The 25,423-nt window shown below is 31.6% G+C and overlaps 1 protein-coding gene across 1 annotated transcript; it reads left to right on the top strand.

The window, feature by feature from the left end:
- The first annotated feature begins 941 nt into the window (after window positions 1–941).
- Window positions 942–19,471, top strand: LOC124366260 (sugar transporter SWEET1). The gene is made up of 7 exons (XM_046822656.1): window positions 942–1,176; window positions 5,051–5,131; window positions 8,024–8,101; window positions 8,221–8,344; window positions 13,716–13,871; window positions 15,413–15,532; window positions 16,546–19,471. The coding sequence occupies exons 2-7, from the start codon at window positions 5,055–5,057 to the stop codon at window positions 16,648–16,650; spliced, it is 660 nt and encodes a 219-aa protein (XP_046678612.1). The 5' UTR covers window positions 942–1,176; window positions 5,051–5,054; the 3' UTR covers window positions 16,651–19,471.
- Window positions 19,472–25,423: the final 5,952 nt, after the last annotated feature.

Raw genomic sequence — 25,423 nt, forward strand, 5'->3', positions numbered from 1 at the left:
GGTATTGTGCAATATACATTTTAGCAGTATGCAAGTAAATACATTCATTAAGAATTTTATGGATCCTAAGTGTATTAGATTATTCTAAGCAACTTATATTTTCTCTAGGAACCTTGATTCTATCCTGCAGTTGCGGCGGCGATGACGGATACCCTCTAGAACAATATATGTTGATATACACAAACCTATATACGTTACGGTGTGCCACCCTCATTCAGTCAAGCTTGTAATGGCATGATTCATGAGTAATATAAAATAAGTTATCATTATTATAATGCTTTGTAAATATTTTATTATGTACATAAAAATAAACTATAAAAAAGTGCCACCCCCAGGTTTTGCCGCTCTATGCGTGAGCACAGAATAGAACGTGCCTAAATATTGGACGGCACTAGTTTTGGTGGCCGTTGAAGTGAGAGGATATAGATATTGTTAAAAAAAATACCAAACTATAATTATTAATTCAATTAATATTTTTGAATCTTAAACACTTGCAACCGCCCGGTAGAAACATAAATAATAGTTATAACACCATCTTTAAGACTCAATGATCACTTCCAACTACTAGATAAATATACTGATCATTTGTTGTTCTGGATAAGATGAACTGATGCTTATTTAACATTTACTTAATATTTAGCAGGCTGACGATTGATTTCTTTCTTAGAGAAAATTTCTTTAAGAAAACCCCAATTTTGTGCTTTACAATGCAAATTGGCTATTGGCTCCGGGGCTATTTTATAACATTATTGTGTTTTTGCATCATGCACTTTAGAAGATTCTCAATTCAATATCGGATTTCACATCCGTGTGTTGGGGCTAACAAAAGCATGTTCTTTTTATAATATATTACGTACTTGTTCAACTTTTCCAATTTACTGTACAAATGAAGAAAGAAAAATTGTTATTCCACAGCTGTTAGCTGTAATCAACGATCATATGATATGGTTATAAAGCAGCTGTGTTGAATAATTGAACATATGTTTGTTGTTAAAGTTGCATGATACATTGGATTCAGGATTGGCTAAACTTTACCACTTAACTTAATGCTTGACTGAACCTTTTCAAATTTAGAGAATTGAGTTAGCTTGATGTAACTGGGCGCGTTTGCTACACCAGTCAATTGGGTTTCATAACATAACCTTGAATTCATTATCTGGTTCCATTGGTAAACAGGTAAGTTTAATTCGTTTATTATGTAAGAATGGTTAAATGTAAAGAAATCAGGAATAAGTTTAAACTTATTTTCTTCTATATAGTTCATAACAAAAATAATAGGTTGAATCTTAGTCAGACACAGTATAGAATAATCACTGACTAACAGCTATTGTCTTATTATAGTATAGTTGCTTATAGTGCTTAGATTTATCTAAATTATCGGTATATATTGATTCAATCAAAAATGTGATTAAAACCCGATACGAAAGATATACCTGAGCGTCTTATGATGAAAAAAAACAATGATGCTACATTAAAAAATTTGTATTTCATATTGTTCTTTAAACATGTGAAATGAATGAATTACTTCACAATATAGTAAATATTAAAGAATTAAATAGACAAAACAATATCCCCTTACTGAGTATAGCCTACAACACATGATTTTGAGGTGTAGCCTACCCTATTGGACACACATAATCTTTGAAAACTGTCATTGTTTATACCTGATCGCGTATATATTGACTTTGTAGTAAAATATGTTCTATTGTATCCAATCTCTTAACTTCATGTCTTTTACATGCTTTAATAAAATATGTGTTGTGCCTAATTGGGTACACCTGGTCGACAAAGCATCAGTAGTGGTTTTACAAACTTAGACAGATTTATGGTAATGTAGATAAAACTGTAGTTTAAATTGGCGTAGTGTTTTTAAAGGCAAACAAATAAATTTTCAGAATGTTAATCTTAGATGTGGTATTGATGTGAGATTTCTTTAACTTGGGCCATTAAAATGACTTTCAAATAATCTCATCTACTATTACAAATTGCATAATAAGTGGCCACCATGACAATCGAATCATTTATACTCATGATCAAGGAATAATCAATATTCATGAATAATGAATCCTCAATATAGCTACTGAAGCCAATTATGATTTAGGTACTTCAAATTACAATATGTTTGAGCTGTTTTTATTTATTAAAAAGTAATACTTTAATGATGAATAAAAAAAAAATCTATGCTTATTTATAAAATGTAACAAACAAAACAGTGTAACATTTAGCTAGCCTACTTTTTTATATTTTGAAGTATAAACGTGTCCAATACCTTTTGACATAAATAATACAGGGTAGGGTCCAATAAGCGGACCCGGTTTTTTATATCGAAATTGGCAAACGATATTACTTAATCATAACCATCGATATAATCAATCGATACTGATGAATTATTTTTAACAACTTAAATAATCTATATGAACAGCTGTAAACACTTTCAAATAATACAATTAAGGTAATATTTTAAATTTCACGTAACATTGTGTATTAAAATGGCCGTCAATCTTAGGAAGCTTCACGAAATTGCTTTAAAAGACGACAAAATATGTTTTTTATGGCTTCAGGATGTTTGGGTTAGTACCTAAGAATCCATTATGTGATATTTGTGGAAAGGTAACAAATGTAACTGTCAGAGGAGCTAACATGGTCGTCTTCAGATGCAAAAAAAGAAGGTAATGGTGGACACAACTTTAGTAAAAACGTTTTCGTTCTATTTCATTTAGTTAAAGTTATTAGTTTCCCTGATTTTGGTTATGTTCATTTATTATTTGTTATCATTAAATTCACATTTTAATTTAAACATATGATTGTTATTACTTTTATATCGATTGATAGTCTATGATTCGATATGCGAATATTAGGTATCGATGATTATATTCTTCGATATAAAAAACCGGGTCCGCTTATTGGACCGTACCCATAATACATGTACATCACCGTTGTACATGGTGGTCATTAGAGATTGGCGGTTTATAATGTGTTAGTGTTAGTAACAGGGTTATTCACTGGTAACCTATTACCAGCATAAAGTGTTACCAGCAACTACCTGTTATTTCAGTAACAGCTTGGCTGAATGATTTGGTGTTCTCATAATATCTTTCCAATATTATTTTACTCTAACCTAACGCGGAGGCAATTTCGTGCAAGCAATGAGGCTAGGAATGGGACCAGTTCTGATAACGCTTTCCTGGTATAAGTTACTGAGAAATCTGTAACGTAGTGCAGTGAGCTGGATGGTGGTGGGGGGGGGGGCAGAGAACAAGAGATCATTTGGAATAGTTTTTCTTACCTGGAATGTAAAAAAAAACTCCATTATTAGAAATAACAGACTTTATATAACTTACTGTGAAAATTACATGTCATTAAGTCGATCAGTCCTTGTTTTCTGCCTCCAAAAAGGAAACGAGAAGGAGGCTAGTCTGTCCCTATCTTGGTACTTAAATTGGTGATTTATTCCTTTCCTCCAAAATTTCATGAATTTGCATGTAATTTTTAATAGACTATGTTTTTATTAAAAAGTGTATCACATATTAAATGTTACACTTTTGATTGAATCGTTAATTTTGTCTCTCATTTTTACACCAAGTAACTGAATGAATAGTCTCCATAGCTTACTTTAAACTAAGTGAGGGAGAGATAGGAGGCTAAAAATGATTTTTTATGTAAAAACATTTTTCTTTTGGCTATAATGTTTTTGAACACAAATATAAGCAATATACATTTTTATTAAAGCTTGCAATATTCTTCTACACCTTTAAACTTTTCTCTGCACTCAGCAAAAATAAGCTAAATGGTAAGTTTTCTCAATTTTGATCTAAATGTTTTATAAACATTTTTTTTCTCTCAGTACTGTATGTGTTTCATAGCAGTTTTCTGGAAATAATTTTTTTTTTCCACATTGAGAAATATTTTATTAACTACTATTAATGATATTCTTATAAAACTTAAAACACATTATACAATCTTAAGAAACGTTTTGCTAATTTTTTTGTGTCTAAAAACTTTTTATAGTGTATTTAACCCTCATACTGGCCATTAATTAGAATCTAGTCTATGTGTTATGCGTTGCTACATATATTAAATGTTTAATTCAAATATTAATCTAAAATAGTTATTATCTGAGTGTTCGTAATAAATTAAATCATAAGAGTTTATTGTAGTTATCTGAGTGTTCGTAGTAAATTAAATCATAAAAGTTTATTGTAGTTGGTGCCGACCATTGTATTTATATATTAGTTCAATATTTCAACCTTGATATGGATTAAAATAAAAGTATTTAAAAAAGGTTTTATATTAGTCAAATAGTAAATTATCTGCTATAAGATAATATCATTTTTATAATGTTTTTACAAGTAAATTTATAGGTTTTAAATTTTATTTCAAATATTTTTTAATACAAACAAAGATCCAGTAAAACATTAATGTATTGTACTTTTACTATACATTATAACTAATGTTGGGATTACATAATAAAAACTTTCACTATAGTATCAAAAATAATTAACATTTCTTTGTTTATAGATAAATTTGCCATTATTTGGCTCTTTTAATTTACGTTAAACCGTTTTTTTGGCAGGAACTAGCCATCCCAACACTGTGTATTGTTTGTTATATTTATCTTTTTTCAAGAAAATTTTAGTTTCTGTTTCATCATAACCAAATTCTTCATTTCATGCTATAAAGAAAACCAAATAATATAACAAGTATGTTTTTGGTTTAAAACAACTTATGTCTTAAAGCAGTTTAAGGATACCTTTAAAAATCAGCTTGTCAGCACAGAGAAAGTAGGTGAAAAGATGTAGGGTTAAGGACCGTATATTACATTTTTTAACACTAGAAAAAGTAAATGTAAGCCACTTTACTGGTTATTTAGTCTCAAGTTCGACTTATGTAAAATAGGGACTAGCCTTTCTTTGGATCATTAGCCGAGTGGTAACTGTGTGTTACTTTCCAAGTGTTTCTCTCATCGGTAGAAGGTTTATAATCCAATGTCAAAGTATACAAAATAGAATTGCAATTATAATAGCACTTAAAACGGCATTGACTGTTCCAGCACAATGGTCCTGGCACAATATAAGGAGCTGGTCGGTACCGCAGCGGCAGTTACTACTATCGGACAGTTTCTCTCTCCTCTGTAAGTTTGGTAGTCTGCTTGCACTACTTATGTGACGGTTTGTGTTTTTAGCAACTTGTACACGTGGAGCACTCCACTGCACTTTTCATTGAACTCGAATAGCATTTTTTATGCCACAGTGGCTCTTTTAAGCGTACGCACGGTAATTCACACGTTTGTATGTATATTTTTTTAATGTTACTAAAAATGAATCTACTATAGTGAGATAGACCTAAAAACAGTTATATATCTCAAGCCCTTAAATTTACTGAAATTTTAAAAGATCTACAATGTTGTGAATTTATTTCTAACAAGAATATTTCTATAAACAGTGTTTGCTAATTAGTATGGCTTGTTCACCATTAAATTTAATTTTGAACATCTTGAAAGAACAATAAATTTTGTTAGTGTTGCCAAAATTGATTTATTATTTTTATAATTATTCTCTTTTCATAAAGATTCTTAAAATGATATGCTACTAGATCTATACATCTGTATAGCATTTTAGATGCCCTATGCAGATTAAATTCTAGATAAAGTAAGTAGAAAGTCTTGATAACTTTCTAGGATTTTAGTTTAGTTTAATAACTCACTCCTGTCTAGCGATGATTCAAAATATGATTGGGAAATTTGCTTAAATGTTTGTATTTAAAATGTATGACGTTCAAGTCATAAAGTTTGAAAAACCGTGACAATTAAGATTAGTATAACATAATACGTTCATTCTGTCAAATCCGCATTCTCAGAAAATGTTATAATTTGATTAATTAACAGAATTCCAATTCAATTTGTATCTAGCAAATTTAAATTTACTTGCAACTTTAAATATGCAAAGTGGTAAATGTTATGTTGTTTATGACATATATTTATAAAATATTATTAGAACGTTTAATTTATTAAAAACAACACATTCTATACATGCCTTCTATAAACAAAAGAGTCAAGAGATTTAAACAAAGTCTGGCAAATTTATTTAAGCTATGGCTCTAATCAAGTGGTGCTCAAAGGGTTAAATATTTGTTGTGTACACCCTTTGAAATTGAATCCAGAATAACTAATACATGGGGTGTTAATAACAGAAACTATGTATGTCGCTGAGCTGAATTGCCTAATTGGAGACTCAGAAAACCATGTACAATGTAAATTACCATTATCTTATCAATGGATTTAAAGGTGTTGTTAAAATACACACAATATTTGTCCTGAATTTATACAGAGAATAAATGCACCTTCCAAAAAACATATGACAGCGATTAAGGTTTTGGAAGTGAAATTGGTGGGATTATAAGGCCCAGCAAAGCAGTCAACCCTCTGGGTTTCTTCTGTGCACTAGATCTGATCTGGGATCGAAAGGGTTAATATTGCATAATGTAGTCAGTCAAATGTTGTCACGTAACTTTTTAGACTCCAGATGGATTTTATTGTACAGAAAATGCAAATTCTCTTCACTTGAGTGCAACCTAGGGCTCAGAGGGTTAAGGATTTCTCCTTTGTGGGGTATTGTACTCTAACTGGATAGAAAATTCATTTCAACTATGGAACTTTGGGTACTTGGAATGCATTGCGATAAGAAAGGTGGTATTGGAGTAGATCAGCAGACAAATGAAGTAACAATTCTTTTTAATCCACTTGTCCACACCACCAACCAGGTCTGCCAAATAAATGACCTGAATATCAATAACATGGATATTTGAGTTTGAGTGGTAGAGAGGGCTAAATAGCCCTAACTCCGTCTGTTAATAAAGGCATATTTCGTATTATATATATATATATATATATATATATATATATATATATATATATATATATATAAGAAGGGACTCATAGGGTTCAAGCCCTCCCCCCCCCCAAAAAATTTCGAAAGACAAAAATTAAAATTTAAGTCTCTTAAGCTTAACAATTTCTTGGGGGAAGATTTCCCCCAAGACCTTGTCTTTAGATCTCCTAAACTAACCATTGTGCCAGCCCCCTCCAAAATAGTTTTATATATTTGCCATTGATCAATCAAGAGGTTAATGCCTCTGTAGTTTAAAAATAATGATGAAACTTTTCAAAGGATTATCATACTAGGCAGTGAAGAAGCTTAATTATATTTTTAAATTGGTAGATGCCCCTCTAAGTCACATCCTGCAAAACTTTCCTGTCAGTTGACAAATTTTATTTATACCATAACAAATCCAACACTTTTCCTAATTAGTTTTTCAAAAGTAGTTTTTGTAAGATCCACTCAGACAGCAAGATTGCAATCTGAATACACATACATAACTGAACATAAATAGACATAATGTAGCTATGGTGGGAAAGGTTGATTCAATGTGTAGGTTCAGTTCAACTTTATTTCACCTTCCGTTTAGTGCAGCGTCTGAAAATTGACACTGTCACAGACTTGACTTCTGGAATCAACAACCGTCTGAGTAGATCCAAAAAAAGCCAGCGACAATGAAGCTCAAGAGCACAGTTCAATATACCAAAATATTTAAAACACGATTTCAAAGCATGTCGGAGAAACTGAGTTATCTGCAATTTTACTATTTGCTGCAAGGGTAGATCGATAGATCTAGTCTACTGCTGGAGTTGGTAAGGCTGTCTAAGTATTAAGAGCTGTTGCTAGACTAGACATAAGGGCAAGCCACCCCCTGGCTTCCCCTTCTTCCAAGGATACAGAGATTAATACCCAAAATCCTTCCTCATGGATCAACACCCAACCTTGCCCATCCAGAATATCCTGTCACTCCGGAAACAGTGCAAAGATCCTTTTAGGACTAAATGCAATTTATCAGCTTTTAGTTATAAGAGAACAAAGGAAAATGTTGATGCAAATTATTTTTGTACTGATTAAGTTTATCATCATAAACTCTATATTAAGTAAATAAATAGAATGCAACAGTTGAGTAAGATTAATTTATTTTTCAGTTTTGTTTGCAAGAAGATTGTGAAAAATGGCAGTGCGAAGGGAATGGATCCGATGCCCTTCATCGGTGGAATGGCCATGTAAGTATTACAAACTATTAGTTAAGCAACGTTCTACATCACATTCCAATACCTATTGTGAGTTCAAGATGTGTATAAGTCTAAACACACATTGATTTTTATCTGTTTTGTCGATGTAGGTCAGTTCTCTTCCTTCAGTACGGTATCATCATTGATGACCCAGCCATGATCCCGGTCAACATATTTGGATTTGTACTCAATGTGGCTTATTCCATTTGCTTCTACATGTACACAACTGAAAAGGTAAATTGTCATTTCTAACACTTGTGTATTCTTTTAACCCATTGAGGAAGCAATTAACCTAGCTAGCCTCTATAGGAATGGATGTTTGCATTGATTTTGGCAAAGATGCATGTGTGTAAAATATTAATAGAATGAGTTTGGTTATAATTAGTCAATTTTTCAGGACATTTTAGTCTATTGTATGAGGTGTACCACAAGGCTGTGTCACAGGCATTATTCTCTTCATTCTGTACCTTTTTGAATGTTTGACAAAGTTCAACAAAACATGTATATGTGTGTGCTCCTTATCTTTGGAAAAGACCTGGAAATACTAGAAATGAATTTATCAGATGCGGATTACACACGGTTTACTTCATCCCGTAACTGTGTTTTGATGTTAAAATAAATTAAAAGTCAGTGTACAGTTTACATTTATTAGTGTAGCAATATCACTATTGATATGTGGATATTTCCATAGACAATGAGCTTTTGTTTGTTTTATTGTTTCCAGTATTGTTACCAAGTGCATAAATGTTTGCCGATCTATTGTTGACATTAGTTTATTGCATACGTAGCGTTATTTTATGCTTTATCTGATGTGTTTTATTTGTAACAATTAGTGAAGAATATTTTACAAGCAATGAAAATCGTCTTTACACGCTTAAGACGAGAGTATTAGCTCAACATTTGGTGATCAAGTGGTAGTGTTTTTTATAAATCGTTTTTTATGTTTGTTGTTATTCGGAAAAATGTTCATGAATTTTGTTTATAACTTCATGGTCTTTCATGTTGTATACGTACAAAATAATACATATCGGCAATTTTGAATAAAACTCAAAAGCTTAAAAATATTTCGAAAAATATTCATATTAATACATTGTGTTTTATTTTGACCAGAAAAAGTATTATATTCTTCATTTTATTACAAAATAGAAAATGAATATCTGACTAGTGATTATTAAACAACTTTTTAAAGCTTGCAAATATACCAAATTCAGACCGGCAATTTACCACATAGCAAAATAGCTACAGTACTCAAAGTGTTAGATGCGTATATTTTATCATTATTATGCAACCTGTGTTATTAAACCTGGAAATAAGAGAATTAAAAATGTTACCATAGTTTTCTATTGCAGTTTATAGTCTAAAGCGTGCAATATACCTAAAGAATTTATGTTTTGTTAGTAAACCAATTTATTATCAAGTTTTTATATCAAGTGGGAAAAAAAATTTAAAAGTGTTGATAGATACTTTGTAGAGTTAATTCTAATTATGTTTTACCAATAGGCTAGCTATCAGAGTAAGATAAGATAATTACTCTTGTGGTTCATCTGAAGCCCATTACTTCACTCATTACTGCCTGAAACTGATAAAACACTAAGAGCCACGTCAGTTGTCACTGCTATCCAGATCTTCCTAGTAAAGCTTGTTGATTTCTAGGAATTATTATTGTAATTTTACAAATCACTATCAAATTTAACACTCAGGGGGGTTTGTCTATGAAAGCCATTTTAAATATTACAACATAGGGTTAAAAAATGTTTGCGTCATAAGTTCTTATTATCTGGTGATGCTATTAGGTATTACCCTATTAAGATGTAGACTTGCCAATATTCTACTCCTATTTTGACAAAATAGGTAACATGTGTGAAGCCCTTGTAAAACCTAGGGTCTTCTGTTTCTTGACTGACTGGAATCAAATTAACAACTCATTGGCTATATTTATAGCACTATGCAACTCAGTTTTTCAGTAGAAAATATTATTTTCATATGCATTCAGTGCTTCCGGAAGAAAGATCACTTCTGGCTGGTTGTTATATCTTCGAATTAAACCTACGTTCGGTACAGCAAAGACCGATGTGTCACTTAAATCTGGGCAACCCTATGGCACATCACTAACCGCACGTGTTGAGATATTGGGGTGGATCAACAGGTCTAGTCTACTGCAGAGGATGACTGTTGGGGAGTGGGTGGAGCTCCCTTAGTGTTAAGGCTGTTGCTAGTGTGCATGTGAGCGAGAGGCAGTTACGGAGCTGGCCTCCCCTTCTTGTGTTTGCTATTACTCCTTTTGGAACTTCGAGAGGGTGGCACCTACTCCCAGGGTTACCCGTCATGGACATCCTGCTATTCCGGAAGCAAACGCAAATATCTTTTTTAGGCTAAATGTGAATCTCAGCTTCTTGTTCCTAAATGATAAATTATATTATTATATATATATATATATATATATATATATACTAGCAGTTACCCGCGGCTTCGCACGCATTTTCATGTTGAAAACTCGGACAGTATATATATTCATGTATTCTTTATCTATGACATAATAAACACTCCTGAGATAATCGATAGTCATTCAAATCTATTCCAATTTCCTAATCTATTTTAGATTTAAGTTTAAAGAATTTGGGGTCCTGAAGTCGTAAAAAGAAACAGTTTTTATAAGATTCGTATTCCCTCCAACATTCCATGATAATTTACTGAAGTGCTCCTACGATTTCAGTAACAATAAGAGTTAGCCGTTTTACCCCAATGACGAAAGTGTATCGTCCAACTAAAAAGTTGCTGCGGTCGATATGAGTCTGTTCTGGTCGTTTAAATTCACCCCCGGTCTAATCTATTTACAGTTCCACAATTGCTTTATGCTGTTGCACTAACCAAAACAACTGTCTCATATGTTGGTTTCGGGTTCTAACTTAGGTTAAATTTTGATGATTAAGTCATTTTGATATTTTTATCGATCACTAAATATGTATTAGGGGTGTATATGCTTAAAGTATTAGGGCAAGAGTATGTTATCTCCATTTGCTTTTCAATAACTACAGTAAAAAGGCCATACACTAAAATTTAAATGTAAACGCATGTTTCTGCCTCTTTGATGAACTTCAGCTGAAAGTGTTTAACAGATGTTAAGTATCAGTTAAATTTATATTACGTGTCGTAGCGCAATCTGCCGAATGCAATGTAAAACACTCCAATAGCAACAACAATTTGTAAATAAAAATGTAATTAAATAGACTATTTAAATAGGACCAAATTGTGAATATAAACCATTCTCGAATCCCCTTCAACACACAGACAAAATATATATATCTTGTGTTCGTGTGTAAGTGACTGAACTCCTAAACGACTGGACCGATTTTGATGATGATATATGTCCCGCGGCTTCGCACGCTTTTCGTAAGTTTTGCCCGCGTATGAGCATTTCTGGTTGAAGTAAATTATATTTCCAACCCCGATGTAGATTTTACCTTGATGTCACGATCAAGAAAATATGTCAAAAATGTATTGTACATGCATAATGTATTTTATTACAAAGTGGTCTACCACTCAACCTTTAAGTTCAACCAAAAATTTAGTTTAGACAATTATACATCATAACTTAGCGCCTTCAAATAGTGTTTCACTGTTTAATATACGTATCTATCTCGTAATTGCAGGTTATAATGTGCAGGCGCTTTGAAAACTTTTCTTCATTTTATTCGTTTATATTCACGACATAAGCGAATAATTCAGATAATAACTATCCTATCTTCTAAGTTAGACTAAATTACGGATACATGTGAAATTTGATTGAAATTGGTTCAGTCGTTTTGGAGTTTATTGGCAACATACATCGTGACTCAAGATTTTATATATATATATATATATATGAATTCTCTTATAACAAAAATAAAAACCAAATATTGGTAAACTCGTTGCCTGAAGAAATATGCTAAGACATACGTTATGTCTGAAGAAGTGCACTAAGACGTATGTTATGTCTGAAGAAGTACGCTAAGACGTATGTTATGTCTGAAGAAGCACGCTAAGACTTGCGTTATGTCTGAAGAAGTATGCTAAGACATACGTTATGTCTGAAGAAGCACGCTAAGACTTGCGTTATGTCTGAAGAAGTATGCTAAGACATACGTTATGTCTGAAGAAGTATGCTAAAACGTACAAAAATTCATAGTATTTGCAATATGGTATGTTTATTTTTGTTAGAAGAAAATATATGTAGTGTAGTGACTGGTTTCTTTTTCTGTTCTCAGTTTGGGACATTTATTGATTAAAACTTTTAAGCTATTCGACATTGAACAAAGAAACGGTATTATATATCGCAAACATGGCTGTAGCAATCAAAGCAGAAGGAATTTTAACTTTCATATTTCTTGAGTTTTTTTTATCGGAGTGCACATGATTTTCTCATTTACAGTAGTTTTTTTACATTATAATAGTATTAACTGAAACTAAATTATTATTCATTTCATCGCTAAATTTAGCAACCAAAACACTCAATAATGGAGTGTAATAAAAATCTAAACGTCTGTCTGTATGACTACTTAACAAAAGAATAATTATTTGTGTTTTTGAAATGGGTATATAATATAAATTATAAATATTTCCCCACACTTATTTTGTTTTCTTTATTATTTTGCCATCAAATTTAGTTTGTTTATTAAACTATTTTAATCAAATTATAAAGTTAAAAATCTAATCTTATCACAGCTCTTTTCAAGTGTAGAACATTTTGTTTTGATGACTTGTATATAAACTGAGGACTAATCAAGATAATATTGACGATTGATTGATGAAGGCCTCTTCAGTTATCGATTGGTCTGTATAATCGTATTAATCTTTAATGTTCATCAATCCATATCAATATTGCACACAATTCAATCAAATTTCATAGACACTTGTTATCTTCTTTTAGAGTTAAGTGTATTAATTCTCGACATAATGATACCCACATAGCTAAGATTTTTCTGGGGTAATAACGTAATATAAATACAGTAAAACCTCATTTATCCGGACCTCATCCAGATTGTTGGGTTATCTAGGTCAATTTTACAGAGTGGAGGGACTCAATTTTTTTTGAGAATAGATAATTTTGTTGAATCTTTTAGCGTATTTTGTTTTCCTGTTAACTCATTTTCAGTTTATAGAATAATTACAGTATTATAACATATTGATTATGTTGTAGTAGGCCTATGAGAGGTTGATCATTATAAATTGTTTGGAAGATTTGAATGATTGTCTTCAGATTGACAATAGCATCAGTGACTGACTTAGATGCTGGAGAAGTGTATGCAGTTGAGTTATAACATCCAGACAGTTGGGTTCCAGATAGAGTTCTTGTCGTCTGTGGGGAAGGTGTCCGCAGTAACAACTGTACTGGTCGGCTACACTCTCTGGGAGAAGCAGAATCTGGTGGAGTTCAGATTACTTTTATAACATAATTCTGGGTTCCAGACAGAGCCGTACTGGTCGGCTACGCTCTAGGAGAAGCAAGATCTTGTCTTCTGTGGGGAAAGTGTCCGCAGTAACAGCCGTACTGGTCGGCTACGCTCTCTGGGAGAAGCAGGATCTTGTGGAGTTCAGGTTACATATATAACATAACTCTGGGTTCCAGACAGAGTTCTTGTCGTCTGTGGGGAAGGTGTCCGCAGTAACAGCCGTACTGGTCGGCTACGCTCTCTGGGAGAAGCAGGATCTTGTGGAGTTCAGGTTCGGAATGATTGTTACTGTGCTGATGCTGGCCCTCATAGGAGCCCCTCTCTTCTCCCTGGTAAGTGAACACAGTTGTTTTACCTTTTTGAGTACTAGTGTTTTATGTGAAAAGAACCTTGGTGGAGATCTGTCGTCACTGCTTCTTTGTTTGTTGTATTTCATAATTTTTTATTTTGTACATTTTCTTTTCATCCAACTTCTTTTTACTCTTATTGCTTTACTTTTTAGCTATAGTATGTTGTGTTTGGACATAAGATTTGTATTAAAAAAAGTTCATCTTGTTTTGTAAATGGCTTAATTGACTGTGTTGTCAAATATTTTATTGTTCAACTTGGTTACTTCTGTATCTATACGGTTATTTTTAATTTTCTATTGCAGTTGCTTTTTTAATATTGAACAGGAAAGATTAAAAAATCCTTTGTAATATAGACGAACAGTTGCACCCAACCCCATATATAGGGTGTTTGCAAAATTCGTGGGTAAAAAGATTTAGGTGATAAGTGAGTTTTACCATAGTGTTTACTTTTCTGGATTAAATTAAATTTTGACTTTAAAGGTGTTTTGTAGCTTAACTGTTGGTGATACAGCAAAAAGTGACTGAACTTTTTATGTAGCAAATTAACTATTTTTTCTACAAAAGCGATACTGGCATAAGATTTGTGCTAAGACGCGTCTAGTTTGGTTGCTATCAGTCTTTAACGAATGGCTTGCATGATCTACTCATTCCTGTGTTTTTACGGTACTGAACTTTGAAAAAAAGATGTCCAGGTCAGTCATTATGAATTCTGTACAGCAGTTTGAAATATGAAAATCAACACCTGTTGGGCCTTTTTCAGCAATTACACAGTCTAAATTACAATTTTCTAACGTATCAGGAAATGGATTGGACTCTGTATAGTAATTATAGTACCACAGAGAGTTAGAAAAAGCTGTATATTACATACCTGAGAGGTTCCCAGGGGGAAAGATTACCAGGTTAGAGAATAAGGGGTTCTTTTCAGGTGGGAGTTGTGTCTCTTAAGTGAATAGGACCAGGGAGATTAAAAGTACTAAAAAGTCATATTGATTACTGTTCAGCAGAGCTCGCACCAATCACGGTCTTGATTCTCTCTCTTCTCTCGCAGTTTTAGTCCAGTTAGTTTATTTTTTCTAAAAATTTAGGTTACAACATAATTGCATCAGATGTAACAACAGAATTGTACACAAACTGAAATACAGTCAGCTGATTGTAGAGTCGGCTCTCCTCAGCAAGTATTTTTGTGAAAATTGAGAGAAATTTTGACTTTGACGCCATTTTGTAACTAAATTGTTAGAGTTAAAGCAGAATTTTATGAGAGCCTAATTATAGAGCATAATACTTCTCAATTTGGTTGTGGTATCAAATTTGAGCTTTGTTCCCTCTAGTTTGACCGATATCAGCCGTGTTTGAAAGGTCTGCACCGAAACATTGGACAAAATTTGTCTAAAATTTAACTCTGTGAACGTTTTGTGTGTTAACTAGTAACGTTAACACAAAATAAATTTGCTGTATGGACCTTGGGTTTTTTGTATGCAATCAGCAGTTTTGGAGGGAAAATTATGTGAATTTATGTTTTATAGGGGGAGATAATCAAGAACAAGAGCACAGAGAGTTTACCGTTTCCGATGATAGCTGCAGGGACAGTGGTGTCGACTTTGTGGCTCCTATATGCGATCATCATTGAGAATGTTTTCATGCAGGTGAGCACAAAAATATGGAGGCTACGTTGACAATTCTTTGCACATAAGTATCATATTTACATCTGTAAACGACCTTAACAACTGTAATGTTAGTGATTCACATGATAATTTTAATATTTAGAGCTTTGAATATTATGTTGTTCAACTGTATTTTTTTATAAGATATGTTTAATCATTGATATAGGAATTCCTTAAATGGGCAACGTCAAATCTTAGTTGCCCATTTTATAAAAATCTTACGAGGAAAACCACAAGTGTGACACTCAAGAGGGAATTCAGAGCCACTGGTTCGATAATCAGTGTTGCCAATGCTCTTTTAAAGGAGTTACTTCCCTCATATGTACCTAATTATGTTCTGTTTTCTGAGAACAATTAGATATGACTATCTATATGGTTTTGTTAGTCTTTTCTCAAAGGAATTTCAACGGAGAAAATTCTTTATTACAAATTGATGGAAAATTTTAATAGTGGCATTAAACTAATAAGTAAATTGATATTTACTACTGTGGTATCTATTACCACTCTTAAGTATTTTGACTCTGTTGCCACCTTAACACTTGCTAAGTGAGTTTTTTGGTAGTTTTTGCTGCTCATTATGATTTCCTGGGCAAAATTCATTGACTACCAGGCTGTTATATTGGCATTTGAAATTGATAGTTAGAAATATAATTGCACGATACCTGAAACCGTTTACCTGAACAATAATTATAATCTAATATACCTTAGGAAAAGGTATGTGTTGCAAACTAAACACCCATCATTCTGAAATCTTTAAAATTAGACAGACATTAATTTTAACTACCAGTTTTTATAAAAAAAAACATAATGTGTGTATAATTTTTAAGAGAAATAAAATTTATATTCAGAGTTTAATTAAGAATAAAAAGAAAAATTAGTATCTATTTCCTTTTGGAAAGTGATTGCCTACTCAAAATAAAATAAGAAAGCAATATGAAATAGCCACAATTACACTTTACTGCTATATCAAATATTATTATTTACTGTTTTTATAGGTGCAAAACATTGTAGCTCTGCTGCTTTGTTTAATTCAGCTGTCACTATTTGTCATCTACCCAAGTACGCAGCCAAAGGTTGTTGAAGAGAAGAAGAAGAAATAGTAGACATACTAGAATCACTGTTAGTCCACATGTGCCTTCCTTGCCATTTTTGTTGGAATTGTTACGTAGTTCTAACGTTTCAGCACCGTATTACCCTGTAGGTTATTGCAAGGTAGTTCAAATATAAATGAGAATGTGTTTCCATAGCTTGCGGCTTTCATCTCTACTATAGGTACTCAGTAATGTATATTGCGTTATTGTAAATTGAGGCAAGACATTCTCTGAGATTTTCGGATTTCAAAATGTTCCACATGAAATTATTGTGCCTTTCTCTGTTCATTTCATCAAAAGCCATAGAACATAACATGTGCGATATAAAACATTTTTGGGGGAAAAAGCCTAATTTGGAATTTCATCACAGCAATACATCAACCACCTTCAATTTAGATTATGGACCATTTGAATTTATAAATTCTGACCTTGACAAATCAGCTTTTGGCAGAATGTGGTACCATTGGAGTTAGCCAACAACAAAATTATGAGATTTACCAATGATGGAAGTAACGGATAGCTGTTGGAAATGTAAATCAAAGATTTCTTTCGTGGATTTAAAGATTTCTACTCTCTTTCCCAAAATGGTTGGTGGGGAACTAAATATTTGTAATGGAATGTCTTGTTGAGTAATATCTTAAATTAACAACCAACACCAAGACAATCTATTTCTGACCATTCTGTCCAAAATAGTTATCGTTTGAACAAAGGTAAATTCCAACTTCAATTGAAAACCGTGTTGAAAGGAGACTACTTAGAGTCCTCCATTTTTCACTTTTCTTTTATCAAGGCATTTTAAACAAATGTGTCACTTGATGGGGTTACTGTTAAAAATGTTTTACTCACTCCTCCAAACACGCGTTTTCAAGGAAGGTTAAAATATTTTGAATAGAGTGGTCACAAATTGGTTTTGTACCATCAGTACTTTTTGAGATATCACTCAATTGCTTCTCATTTTAAATTTTTGAGTTGTTCTCCACCCTCCATTTTGGGGAAGAAAGATAGGAAATTTTTTATTTCCTAGCAATGTCCTCAGACAGCGTTACTACATATCCCAAAAAAATTTGAAAATTCTCAACCGTTCAAGTGTTAAGGTCCCAAACTAAACATAAAAGTATGATGAAAAATGCTTTCTATATCCATGAATATATACCATATTTTGGTACATATTACCATATGCTGTAGGATAAAGAAACAATCTGATCTTCTCAAAACGATGTTGGAAGAAATAAAGATTCTACTGGTACCTTGTGAAATATGTAGACTAAAGACATTTAAAAAATAAGTTAGATTTTTTTCTCATTCTGTACCGTACAGCTACTGCATACGTTGTTCCATTTTATCCAAAATGTTGTGGCAGAGACATTTAATTTCATACTGATTATAAAGGTAAAGAAATCAGTTGGTTAGTACAATATATTTCCACATTTAGATCCACAAAGATGAAATAATTATTTCACCATTTCAGTTTTGCCACTTGTATTGTAAATGCGTAGATACTTGAATGAAACCATCCATTTCCTTACAAATTTACAATTTTGTTGTCTATTCAATGTGTAACTATGTATTACGCAGCTCTTTCATAAAAGTTCATCGTACGATTTTGGACAGTATGAAATTAAGGTACAAACGTCGTAATACAGTGTCTGAATGATGTTAACTGTACATCACAGTCACTAACTGGTCAGTAAAAAATTGCAATCAAAACATTTTAAATCTTAAGGTCATTCCAATTTACTCCAGCATTTAATGTGCATTTAAACATGTCATATGAATGAAAAACTCAAATGAAATATATTGTTTTTTAATGTACCCAAGGGTGATGTGGTTACCTGTATTTACTCAAATGAATTTTACTCCTACTAAAGTTAATGCTCTCTGCAATATAACGTCTGTCTGTCTGGCTGCAATGGTGACCAAAATAAGCCGTTCCCACATTCCTATCCAGACGTTTACGTCACTAGTACGTCGGCAATGGAAACAAAATTCTCACTTAAATTTGAGACTCGTACTAGGAAGGTGCTGAAATTGGTAACTTGTTACTTGTTTTAGAGTTTTAGCTAGTGATAATCCATTCCAGTCGTAGATTTTATTTAGACCTTAATTAGTGAATTGTATTTTAGTCGAGTCAACAGAATCAAAATGTATAAGATTGAAAGGTAAGAAAGTGCTTTCCAACATTAATGTTTGTTTGTTGAAAGTGAATTGTATGTTTGTCCAATTGGTACATAGGCAAGATGAAAGTTGCAGAGGCTTCAAGCAGCTTGAGGCTAGGATGCCTGCGGAAACCACTAAAGAGGGAGAAGTAAGGAATAGATACCAGTGACAGTGGTGGGTTAGTAGGCATCGTAAATTAATTCAAGCAGATATCTTAATCTAATTTCTCTTAACCATCAATTAAAGGTGTTTGCCTCTCTTTAAAGTAGTTAACCCTAGAAGTGGCAAGCAAACTTTTAAAAATTTTAAAGTGGCATTCTTTTTTTCCTACTTGTATTTACTTGGATATTATTAATCGTTTCTCTTCTTCCATTAAAGGGGCTTCTGAATTATAAAATTAAAATGCTATAAAATGTGTTGTCTTTTTCTATTGCATGGTTGTAATTGTGGTTAATGGCAATAAAAATTCTGGTATCATATATCTTAACATAGTATTTTATGTACGTGTTAATGTATTTTTCCAAAGCTCATTCGAGCCAATACTCCAAATGTAACATATTACACATAAATATTTCACAAAAAACATGGAAACATATGTTTTGTTAATTATTTTTTTTTATTTCAACCTTATTTTTCAAATGCTTTTGAAAATACATTTTTTATTCATCCCCAAATTCCGTTTTATATAAATATATAAAGTTTACAAATTTTATAAAGTTTGTAAAGAAGTCAAAAATATACATTTTATTCCAATTTTGTGCTGTTTTCAGAAATGTATATTTTATATAACTTAAACATTATATATACATATTTTTTTTGAAAATTCGGGTGTCTTGTTGTTATTATACACCAACTGCAAGTTGCCAGCTGTTGCTTCGTAAACAAGCTGATGTTATACAGCGTGCACTTTCTACTAGAAAATTTTAATTAGATCACAGAAGTCAATTTAAGAAATACATGATTATGACATACAGTAAAATAAGCAATTGTTTAATATGCTAAAATTTTAAATATCGATTGTATAAAATTATGTGACCACATTCTTTGGAGTTTTTGGTGTTCTGTACAATTATGGTATCAGCACTCAAACCGTTCAAAACCTGATATTTGAGAAGCTTAGTTCACTCTCTTGGCAACCATACAAACTTTATCTCAATTGGATAATATTTATTATTTCAAAAGCTTCATAATAGGTTAATACGTATGCTTCGCTTGCCACGTCTAGGTTTAAAAACAAACAGCCGAGGTTTATTGTTCTCTTTCAAGTCTGTTTTTTTTTTTTTTAGATTTGATGAACCAAACAACATCAATACCATATTATCTTTCTTTTGGTTTCTTGATGTCCTAACATCCTTTTTACACATTTAGTAAAACCTGCCAATCGGAGATCATTTCTCGGACCTCTATGTAACACAGAGTATTGTGCGAGTTTCACTAGATATGATACTGCAAGTAGTATTGCTTTGTAGCTAACTCAGAGACAATTGTAGTTATTTCAATGAAAATTTGGAAGGGTTGGTCCTCAGTATGAGTTGAGGATAATACAATTTAACAGTTGTGGCTTTTTATTAGCCGTAAACTTGAATACTAATTGAGACTTAACACAGTTCAAAATTCTCAGTCCACTATTTCTGGGATGTACAAAGTTCATAATTTTGCATGAAAATGTTTTTGGAATGATGTATTCTATTGAGATAACTATTTGTCTCTGACAAATTTTTGGCAGAGCTTTAAACACATTTTTAGTCATGAACTTTAAATATTCCTTTCAATTAGACAAGTTTAATAGTGTAAACATCTCTTTACGGGTGAATACTGAAATCGTACATAATTTAGCTATGTAAAATATTTACAATGTTAACCAGTTAAGTGCATCTACTCTTACAGCAATTAAAATTTTATTTGACTGAAATATATATGTACACCTGTGTATTAGGAGGCAATAATAACAAGGACTAGCGTTTTTTTTAAATCTGATCTTTTAAAAGAGACTTCTTCAGTCCGTTATTATTTTGCATTTAAATGCCTTTGAAGAATGTCAGGTTTTTAGCTAGTATTGCAAACATTTTTTTATGGCTCTCTGTAGTATTTTTAGAGAATTTAAAACTTGTGGTAGATAATTAAAAATGTTAAGTAAAAAATATACATTTTATTGTTACTGTTGAATATTGAATATATAAATTAAGAAATTGAATGTTTAAGTATGACTAATATACCAATAACTTTAAGCGATTTTATTTGTAAAGTTAAGATATGTAGTTCCTATTGCTCCCAGATTGATAAGATTTGTCATGTAGCTTCATAATATTAATTCAAAGTTAAATAGTTTTTGGTTTAGGTTAATTGAGGAACGTAAATTACAATCTAAAAGAGTTCCCGATATTGATAAGTATGTCTTACGATACAATTGTCAGTAAAATACAGGGAAGGATTGAGTTTTATGAAGAAACTGCCATTGTACTATTGATGCAAGCTAAGTAGTTTAGGAATAAATCGTCATATTAGTAAGTATACGACACATGTAATGTCAGATTATCATATTTTGTAATTATGATTTCTCCAGATTATTATGGAGAGGAGATACCATTGTTACTGTCTACATATATAAGAACATAATACGTTTTTCATCAACTACCAATTCAAGTTAAAACTACAAATCTAAATAAATTCAATATCAATTCAAAGTGTTTTTTTATTCAAGTTTTTTTGCAACTTATATAAGTATTTGGTGTTAACAAAAATTTGTGCTAAATTTTAGATTTTTTAGTTAGTTCCCAAATTAGTTACCAATTTGAACCTTATAGTCCAGGAGGGGAGACTTAATGTGTACTGTATAGGAACACAACCTGGTTTTTCTTGGAATCAGTGGATGAATTTCTTTTAAACAGAAATTATTCATCAGCCACACAGTTTTTTGGAGGTCAAAATTGAAATGTATCTATAGGGTTAAAAAAAAAATGATATCATATTTTTCTTTTCTTGATACACTTAACCAACTGTAAGATACGTAAATAAATTTTAACCCTTTGCATGTCACTAATGAATTCCAAAATCTTCAACGCCAAACATCTATAAAATATATTTTTCTTTAAGTTCAAAGCTAATTTTTATTATAAATGTGCTATAAGAGGTAAACACAAAAATATATAAAACAGGACATTTTAGTTAAAACTAGCATGTTTATAGATCAAAATCTAAAAATAACTATTTACCATACTGTCGATTTGATATAAATTCAAATTCATGGTACAATCTAATAAAACTGAAAAATTATACAAAACTACTTGTCTAAGGTTTCCTAGCTAAGGTCTATCATCTTATCTTATCATCTGAGCAGACAATAGATGTATTTGGTTATGGCAATGTAGGAAGTGCAAAACAAACGTGCAGGTTGATGGAGTTAGACAAAGGGCGCTTCCCCCCCCCCCCCGCACAATGTAGGTTGTCTAAAAAATACTTAAAAAATATAATTAACCCCGATAAGCACAGAGCAGAGTGTGCACCTGCCATTCCAAAGGCTTGTTTGTACACTAAAAATTCTCCAACAGACAATGTATAATTTCGGATAAAACAGTGCTTGGCATTTTGGTCATTGGAATATATCCGTCTATGGCATGGGAAGTGTTTAAAATCATTGTCAGAAAACCATATTAGGTATTTAGGTGTTGACTTTTACTCCCTTTATCTAGTTGTGTAACAATTATATAACTATTATTTGTCTTACGGTCAGTATTAAGTTTATCAAGGTATGAAAAATATAATCCTAGAAAATAATTCTAACTTCATTTTTTAACACTTTTGATACCTTCCAATTTTGACCTTTTTTTAATGGAAAATTCCGTTATACATTTCAACAAAAATTAGGTTATGTGCTTACACAGTGCAAATTGGCCTTCTGCTCCTAGACTAATATATTTAATCCTTCTGCATGGGAAGAGTAAACCATTGACACTCCCAAATTTCCCAACAGGAGCCTATAGTGTAATAGGTACAAGGTACATAAAGATAATTGTTTTGTGGTCTACATTTGAGGAGTGATTTGAGTGTAGCATATTCTTCACTTGGGCCTGTCAATAGAGCGTAATGTGGTGATTATAGAATATTGTAATAAACACGCCATACTTTGTAGATATAAGAAGTAAAATTTGTGCTTCCTAAAAATTTTCAAGTCACAAAATAAACTTCTAATGAATGGACGGGTTGTAACAGAAGCTATTTTAGTAATGGAATGTGTTAGAAACAAACCTGTAAATTAATGGAAATATAAGTTTTTTGATTAAAAAAGAAAGTTACCCTGAAAGATTGTCAAAATGTTAAAAATTATATTTCAATGAAGCCAGCAAAACCCATAAACTCGTTTAGTGGATGACAGTTAAAACCGGAAACATTGTCATTGCTGATGACTTCTTCAAGTAATGGGTGAATTATGTTTTTTTGTACTTACAGGAAAAGTTAGGGTTTTGTAACTTTTTAAAACTTGTACTCAGCTGCCAGAGGATCTTTCAAGTATATTAAGGACAGATCTGTTTGGATCATTTGCTTATAAATAAATTTTCTAGCTCATGGACAACTTTCATTGGATTTACTGAGGAGAAGAGATTTTTAAAACCTGTTACTATGAAACAGCTGATAACCGTAGCTTTGCTCAAATTTTACTATAGAGTAAAATTGATGTAAAAGTCAATCCATTTTTAAATCGCATACCAGCTTTGAAACCACTTGAGAATCGTTATCAAATTTTAAATGCCAGTTGAGCGAAGTCCATGAGTTGAAAACCATAGCCGTTTACTTGTACAATATTTTGTTTTTTATATTTTATGAGATTTTAATAGATAAAAGGAATTAATAAAAGTTTTTCACATCCATTATTGACACCATTTGAGGTAACTTCTGAAGCCTGAAGAAGTTACAGTAATTGAAATGAGAGAGAACCAGATATTTGTTTGAAGTTGGTTTTATATGAGAAAGAAAATTATCTAACTTGTCCAAAGTAATTGATCATCAGTTGAATTTTGATTATTACAAAAGATAAGAAAGTAACATGATCACCGTTTGTCATAATCAGACTAAATATCTGTGTTCGTGATTGTGGCTTGTAATCCATTTGACTCAGTTTTGCTGGTCTCTCATTAAATCGTTATGAACTCTTGACCTACCTCTAAGAATTTGTTTTAATCTTATTTATTTTCAGTGATTTAAAATCTGTTAAAAATACTACATTCCTTGAATATGTGTGATTTTAGATTTTAATCTATATTTTACCTGAGTTTTAATTTGTACTTTATATTTTTAATAATTTACAATATAGTTCAATATATATTTTTTGAATTTTTTATTGTATACATAATATTTGTTTTAAATACGAATTGTTGAAATGTTTTACACATTATTTTGTGTAGTAATATCCTGTTTGTAAAATGTTACTTGTTTATAAAAAAAAATTCATCTAAGTGAATTTTGTGACATTAAATAAACCTTATTACACAAATTATGGTATTTCCTTGATTGTCTGTCCCTGTAACCTCTTCTAATATGAGTCCTGTAAGTGAATAACTGTCTCTTGAGACAGACAATATAACCTCAGTTGATGTAATAAAAAAATATAAAATAAAAATGCTTTGCAGTACAAAATTGGAAGGGAGTATGTAGAGGATTATGCTATCACAGGAATAACAGAAGCGATTTTAAAGACAATTTTCTGCCGTTGGTGGAAATGTTAACATAAAATTTTCCAAACGCAAAATCGATTGAATGACTTTAACTGTCCAACGAGATCGGTGTTGGTCAGCAGAGGGCTAAAAACCAAGCTAACTACAATTTTTGTTTTAGAAATATTGAATTTCGCTTTTACACAAACAATGAACACACCCCATTCAAACTAAATTTTCTAGAATTGTGTAAAATGTGAAATACAAAGCCTAGAATGTTGAGGTGGAAATTGTGTATCATATAATTTAAACTAGGGTCTAAAGAGGGTATTTCCCAAATCCAATACATAACAAGCTTAGTTTAGCTCTTTTGATCAATATTTCCCGTTTAAATTTCACACATACAAAAGGGTAAAAGGGCATAATGTAATTTCACAAACTTTGTAACAAAACGAACATTTTAATATTTGAACCAAAACATGTTTTTAAACTACACAATACTAACATTTCCAGTAATTTTAGAATAATATCTCTCATAAGGGTTTGTCTTTATACTAAAACATTACAACTTCAAAATAATGTCATACCATTTGGTATAAAGTGGAAATTGGAATTTTCTTTATGTATTTTCTTTGTATTTTAGCAAAGAAGGAACTAATGATAATTATCAACCAACAAAATAATTATTTTAAATATAAAAACAAAATATGTTTTTGTGATATTGCGATCTAAACGGTTTAGTTGTATTAATCATAAAACTTCAATGAAAACATCAGTGACGTTTTTTACTGAACACAGAATAAAACTCGTTATCAATCTACTATGGAAACATCAGTGACGTTTTTTACTGAACACAGAATAAAACTCGTTATCAATCTACTTAAATATATAGTTGCAAATATATTACAATTATTAATGATTGTTTTGGCCAAACCTAAACTTAAATTAAAATAAAAACAGTACAGACACATTATAAA

This window comes from Homalodisca vitripennis, chromosome 7 (assembly GCF_021130785.1).
Source record: "Homalodisca vitripennis isolate AUS2020 chromosome 7, UT_GWSS_2.1, whole genome shotgun sequence".
In the NCBI taxonomy this organism is placed as follows: Eukaryota; Metazoa; Arthropoda; class Insecta; order Hemiptera; family Cicadellidae; genus Homalodisca; species Homalodisca vitripennis.